This window comes from Mesoplodon mirus (genome assembly GCF_964341445.2).
Source record: "Mesoplodon mirus genome assembly, chromosome: 4".
NCBI lineage: Eukaryota > Metazoa > Chordata > Mammalia > Artiodactyla > Ziphiidae > Mesoplodon > Mesoplodon mirus.
This window is the reverse complement of record NC_138979.1, coordinates 162,048,859-162,055,722: the sequence shown is the minus strand read 5'-3', so window position 1 is coordinate 162,055,722 and position 6,864 is coordinate 162,048,859. Positions and strand designations below refer to the sequence as shown.

Genomic DNA, 6,864 nt, shown 5'->3' with positions numbered 1-6,864 from the left:
CCCAAAGCCACTAAATCCCTGAGTTTATCATTAACAGAGACGTATCCTCTTTGCCTGCTCCAGAGCCGGTGGTTCACCAGGGAAGGGTACTGTAGTCAGACAAAAAATAACCCCCAGTGTGTTTTTGAAGTGTTGAGCCTCTTTGTTTTTCTGAATTTTAATGAAGGGCTTTCCAGGCTGGGTGAGAGCAGCACTCAGCACTCAGCACTCCCCACGGCCAGGAGTGGGGCTTGGTTAGCTGCCGCCAGACTGCGCGGGCCCGATCCAGAGTGGCATCTAGGAGAAGCGGGCGGGGAGGCGTCCTCTCCTCAGATGAGATGTCTTGGGGAGTTAAGAGAAAAACAAAAACAAAAGATGTTTCTGTTTAGAAAAAGGACTGGGCTCTGCTCCAGATCTGGGCACATTTTGGAAACAGGCAGTGATGATGCCTGGGGGAAGCAACGGAGACAAACAGCTACACCTCTGAAAGGTCAGCAGAGGCCCGGGCTCCCTGAGAGAGTGTTTCTGTGGACGTCTCAGGGCTGCTGAGCTGGCCCCTGCTAATGAGAACCAGAAACAAGGCCCTGGGAACCTGTGGCAGAAAGGAAACATGTGCTCTGGAAGCCCCAGGCATGGGTTGCAGGAAGAGGGGGGAAAGGGGCGTGCTGTTAGAAGAGCCACCAAACCCTGACGTGGGCAATGGGTCATATGATCACGCCCGCTGAAAGCTCGAAGGAGACAGTGCAACTTCACCAACATAACTGACCGTCCAAAGTGAGAAAGGCACGTGGCCAGGCCCTCCCCAGGACCCCAGCAGGCAGCCGCATGCCACCTCCCGTATCCCTGCGTCCAGGTGCTCACAGGTAGATGCTCCGGGGAGCTGCTGTGGCCTCTGTGAACTGAACGGCTTCCAGGAGCACCACCGCTTCTCCCCCTGAATCTAGCTTTCCCTCCCAAAAGCTTCAACGATGGGGAGAGATGCCCTCCTTCACTCTTGACGAATCTTTCCAAGGGAGTGCTGGAAAGAAACGGAAGAGAGGGCTACAGAAAAAAGCAGTTTCTTACAGTCGAACGATCCAATGTGGTCTACTGAAAATAGATATTTTTATTACAAAATAGTCCACATAAAAATTCTGAGCTGCTTGCAAGCTTCTTTAGTTTTAGGTTTATGGCCTCCGTCTCGAGTCCAAAGCAGAGGTGACCGCATGCAGGGAGAGCGACCCCTGGGCTCAGGTGTGCGAGGGCTGCTGTCCCACGGGGTCCTCCTTGTCTGCCTGCAGCACGTCCCACTCGCTGAGGAGCTCTGAGGACACCTCAGTGTACAGACGGTCCCAGTCCCAGCTGACGTCGTCCTGCCGAGACAGGCATCGCGGGGTGAGCTGGGGGAGGCCGTCCCCTCAGTCACAGCCGGCCTCCCGCGGAGGGCAGCCTCGGAGCCAGCTGTTCCCGGGAATGAGGGGCAGGCACTGCCGCCGCTACGTACCTCTCGAATCTCATGCTCCGGAGCCAGGACTTTGGTGAGGAGCTTCAGGTCGATCTCTCCATCCTGTGAATGTGCAGGGGAAAAAAAAGAAAAAAAAAAAAGAAAAAAAAAGAAAAAAAAGGCTTCCCTGGTGGCGCAGTGGTTGAGAATCTGCCTGCCAATGCAGGGGACACGGGTTCGAGCCCTGGTCTGGGAAGATCCCACATGCCGCGGAGCAACTAGGCCCATGAGCCACAACTACTGAGCCTGTGCGTCTGGAGCCTGGGCTCCGCAACAAGAGAGGTCGCGATAGTGAGAGGCCCGCGCACCGCGATGAAGAGTGGCCCCCACTTGCTGCAACTAGAGAAAGCCCTCGCACAGAAACGAAGACCCAATAACGCCAAAAAAATAATAAAATAAATAATTAAGACCACATATTAAAAAATAAATAAATAAATAAAATCTTTTAAAAAAAAGAAAAAAAAGGCGGGCTGTGCACCTCGGAGGCCTTCAGACAATGACCTCTGGCAAAGAGAGGGGGACCAGGTTGAGTGTGGTAGAACTTCCCAAATCCAGACCTGCAGGAATGCCTTGTGAAAGAGCAAAACTGTGGGTGGACCCCATGGCCACTGAGAACTGAGGGAACACCATGACGTCCTACAGGTTGGGCACTCCTTGGGGGAAGGTCAATACCAGGAGGGCAGGCATGACAGCGGCATATCTACGGATGCCACGGGGGCAGCCAGGGAAGCAGGAAGGAGACTGGCCCTGGGAACACTGGAATATGTTGGGTCCAGGGATGCTGTAATACCCGAGGATGATGTCTCTGGCAAGGGGACTGTTGCCCGGCAGCCTCAGAGACCCACCGAGGAGCGGCTGTAAGGCTTTGGAGAAACTGAGAACTCCCTGTGGATGCTGCCTGGAGAGCCTGCTCCTCTACACAGAAGCTGCCTCACTCACCAAGGTCTGAAAGGCTGCGTACTTCATGAGGTCATTGTCCAGGTCGCGGTAGGTCATCACCCGGTTGACCTGGATGCTGCAGGAAGGACGGAATGTGAGGAGGAGCCACAGGCAGAACCAGCGCCAGGAGTGCTGCCGGGCCACCCACCCAGAGCCTCGTAGGCAGCTGGGAAGGACCAAAATGGGGAGAAAACGTCTAATAAAATGGGAACCCTGGGATGGAGCCCATCCAGACACATCTGGATCTCCCCTGGGGGGCAGCACCACTGGAGATGGCGTGTGGCATGGTCCCTGCCTCCTGCCAACTTCATATTAATTTAACATACCTGGGAGGGGCCGCCATCTGCAAAACAAAGTCTTCCTCCTGTACTTCTTCCAGGTCCGGAATAACAGGAATATCTGCAATGAGAGGAGAAGCCAAAAATGTCAGCAGCACGAATGGGGGATCTTGCCTGCTTCTCCACTGGCTACTTATCACCTTCAACATGCCGGCCACAGTTAGGGCTACAGGCTTTAGGTAGAATGGACACAATGGTCTCCGGCCTCTAGGACCCCAGTCTAGGGCTGTGGAGCTGAAGTAGAGGTGTGCATGGGAATCAAAGGTAGAACTTCAACAATTCCCGAATCTCAGGCTTTACCCCAGAACCCGCTGGACTAGAATCTCCTAGTGGGGTGGGGCTCAGGCGTCTGCATTCTTCCCTAAGATTTCTTGGGTGATCCTGACGTTTGCTCCAGGTTAGAAGCCATTGGTGTGGCTCTCTAAGGAAAAATGTAAAGAAATGAGAAGAAAGTCCCAGACAGCACTTGGGGAAGTGTTTTAATTAGAGGAGAGAAAAGAAAAGAGGTGGTGAATGAACCTGGCATGGTCAGAGACAGAGGAAGTGGGAAAGCATAGTGTCACGAGGTGGATGTCACCATGAGTGCACCTCCTCATGACCAAGGTTCACACCTGCATCAGCTCATCCTAGTCTTTGCAATTGTCACAGCCCTGAGCCTGTATCTGAAGGTCACTTTACGCCTAATGATGTGACCTGGCTTCCCAGCAGTGTGGCCAGGATCAGAGTCTCCATTTACCGGGTCTAATATAATAAACAACACTGACTCTAAAGATGACACTTCCCTTGCTGTCTCTTGGAGATTCTCCTCCTCTGAACTCTCCACATGAGACAGACATACAAACATAGGAAGAGACATGAGGCCATTCCCTTTGTCAATCTAACAAAGTCATGCAAGTGGAGAAACAGAGAGACAGCACATCACTTAATCGTGGAAACTTGCTTATTATAGCAGAAAAATCGTCCATCTTCTCCTGGGGACAACCTAACACCTTAAAGAAGTACTGCCTTCTCTCAGTGAGTATCACTGACTGGTAGAGGGGCTTTCTTTGTTTTAACCAGTCTGCACAGAGAAAAAAAGAGATGGGGCAGAAAAAAAGGCCAAGCAGGGAGAGACAGTCCTGGAATTCCCAAACCAACTGCAAATATTAAAAGGAGGAAAAATTCCAGAGAGGAGAGAGCAGTGAAGACACCCTTAGTTTTTGCTTCCATGGACTAAATTGAAAAAAAAAAAATTTTTTTTTTTTTTTTTTAAGAGACGCAGAATCATTCCAAGAACAGCTGGGAAGACCCCTGCCACTTTCAGGCTATTCATTATTTAGACTTTGCGATGGTTCCCGTCAAGCTAAGCCCGAGTATATAAATGTCAGTTCCCAGCCTGGCATCTTTAATATTGCTTCCAATGGAGGGGTTACACATGCCGCACCTGGAAAGAGAGACAGAAAGCATGCAAGGGAGAGACAGAGACAGAGAAAATAAGAGAGAGAGAAAGAGACAGGCAGAGAAAGAGAGCGATTAAAGGGATGAAAATAAAAAGAAAATGCTGATAGGGAAATAAAGAAGACACATACACCAGCCCCGAAATAATGAATCACATTCAGCAAGTCCTCTATCTAGAAAGACGCTGTTCAGAGCTTAGATTATATCTCTCTACCCTGCTAGAGAATTAGAGATGGAATTCTCTAATTTTCTATTTCTTATGCTAACAGAAATTCAGCTTGCTCGTCCCTGTTCACTCCGAGTGAAGCATACAGTCCATGTGAGGGCTGCTGATGGCACCGTCCCTGAGTCCAGGGCGAGAGGGCTCCTAGGCTGGCAGGACTGCACGGGCCCTGAAGTGGGGCAGGGCGGAAGCTGGCCGTGCCATGCGCCATCAGCAGTGTGACAGGTCCGGCATGAGGCAGTTAGCTGCTCCTGGCTCTCCTCGGTGTGAGGCCCAGCCTGAGATGAATATTCAGAAGTTAGTAAGAAAATGCTCCCTGCTGTGCTTAGGGCTCAGGACAGGGTCTTCCCCAAGCCCCCTCTTGCTCTGCAATGTCAGCATTTGGGTCCTGTCAACTCTGCCCAGCTTCTCCCAGCTCTGAGGAGCTGCACTTCTGCCCACTGTCCACTCTGAGTCCCCGTGGGCTTCCCTGTTTGTCCCCGCACCCCTCCTCCAAATGCGCACGAAGGAGCGTGGGGCTGGCCCATCTGTGACAGAGCGGAGGTCAGCTCGGGCCTTGGCAAAGGGGCCGCTCAGAGCGGCACTGGCGGGGCTGGCCACACAGTGGGACTTCTCTCTAATTGGAAGCCTGGTGTCCAACAGAAACCGGTGAACTGCCTGAGCGGGACCAAGCCAGCAATGACAGCCAGGCCAAGGCAGGCTGGAGCGATGCGGTGCAGTGACAGCTTGAGCCATCGTCGCAGAGCCTGGCCATCCAACTGCCGGCCCCAGTGGAACAGGTGGCCGTGGAGCAGGTTTTGGGCAAACTTCAAAGAACTTCCTAATTTTACAGTTTCTGATTTACAGTCACAGACAAGTGCTTGCTTATGGGTATATAACATGTTCCCGGGAGTTTCTGTCCCCTTTCTCTCTTCCCTTCCCCCCACCCCTCTCTCTCATACACACACACATAGGATGACCCAACCTAGAAAAAGAAAACGGGCTTGAGAAATCAATCCGCTTCTTCACAAAATTACCTGCATGGAATGATCCGGCCCTGCCTGCAATCAGTGACGGCTACTTGACCTGCAAGCCTGAACCAGTGACCTGGTGTCTGATTCAGGGTGTCAAGCTTGACATTCAAAAGCACACAATTTTTTAAAAATTATTATTATTATTTTTTGCGGTACGCGGGCCTCTCACTGTTGTGGCCTCTCCCGTTGTGGAGCACAGGCTCCGGACGCATGGGCTCAGCGGCCATGGCTCATGGGCCCAGCCGCTCCGCGGCATGTGGGATCTTCCCGGACCGGGGCACAAACCCGTGTCCCTTGCATCGGCAGGCGGACTCTCAACCACTGCGCCACCAGGGAAGCCCTCAAAAGCACACAATTTTAATAGAGACAGGAAGAGGAACAAAGAAGTATGCTCTAGGACTATTGAAAAACAACCACTATTTTAAAAAATTCAATAATTATGTTAACTTTAGTTTCATTTTCTTCGATGCTGCTGATAATAAGAACATTAACAGAAACAATGGGTTACTTAAGCATATGGGCAGGACTCCTGGCCAGTGGTTCAGAGTGCAGGTACTGGAAGCATTCGAATCCTGGCTCCCCCATGTACTAGCTGTGAGGCTTCATCCTCTCTGTGCCTCAGTCTCTTCAGCTGTAGAACGGGGATCATAACTACCCCCACCTCACAGGGTTGCTGTATTACATGCGATCATCTAAAATATCAAGCACTATGCTTAGTAAGTAATAAATATTCTATATTATTCTTATTCATTTAACAGATAAAACATTGAGCATGGAGAGAAACTATATGGCTCTACCCTCATTTTCTCATTTAATCCTGCCCAGTTGTCACCATCTTCCAGATGAGAACACTGAGGCTCAGCAAGATGAAGCAGCTTGCGTGAAGTGAGTCATTAAGAATGGACAGAGCAGGCTTCCAGCTCCAGTTCAACTGCACCCCTCCCAAAAAGGCTGTCCCCACCCCTGCCCAGAGGCTTTCTTTGCAAAGGTCCAGTGACTTCAAAGACGCCTCTACTAGTGGAGAGGTGAGACAACCGCCTATAGTTGGGACAGCTTTCCTTTTGCCTGAGACCCAGTGTCCTCTGTTCTCGGGTGTTTCTCTGTCTCCCAATAACCATAACTAAGCGAAGTCTCTCCCTCACCATATGCCCAACTGGCTTCTTCCCTACAACAAGGCCAAATGGTGCAGAGAGAAAAATGGACCAACACTGGAGACCCGGTGACTCCATCCCCCGCCGTCCATGTCGCACTAAACCAGCTGCGTGGAGAAGGAGGGGAACAGACGCCTCGAACGGCCCCAGGAAAAGGGCCGGCGAGGCAAAAGGGCTGAGACGCCAGACGCCGCAGCAGCGGGTGCCCTCATCCTTCGTTTCAGCTCCCCACAGATAGCGCCCCCTGCTGACCAGTTACCCGCTGCTCTCTCCCAGCTCAGATTCCTTAACAAAACGGGCC

General features: G+C 51.7%; 1 protein-coding gene across 1 annotated transcript in view; it reads right to left on the bottom strand.

The window, feature by feature from the left end:
- Positions 1–1,042: 1,042 nt before the first annotated feature.
- Positions 1,043–6,864, bottom strand: part of IFT43 (intraflagellar transport 43) — an 89,350-nt gene continuing 83,528 nt past the window's right edge. The window contains exons 6-9 of the mRNA XM_082617963.1: positions 2,728–2,800; positions 2,402–2,477; positions 1,463–1,525; positions 1,043–1,331 (exon numbers count right to left, since the gene is read on the bottom strand). Coding sequence (XP_082474089.1) covers positions 1,209–1,331; positions 1,463–1,525; positions 2,402–2,477; positions 2,728–2,800 — 335 coding nt within the window. The 3' untranslated portion in view covers positions 1,043–1,208. The remainder of the gene's footprint in view (positions 1,332–1,462; positions 1,526–2,401; positions 2,478–2,727; positions 2,801–6,864) is intronic.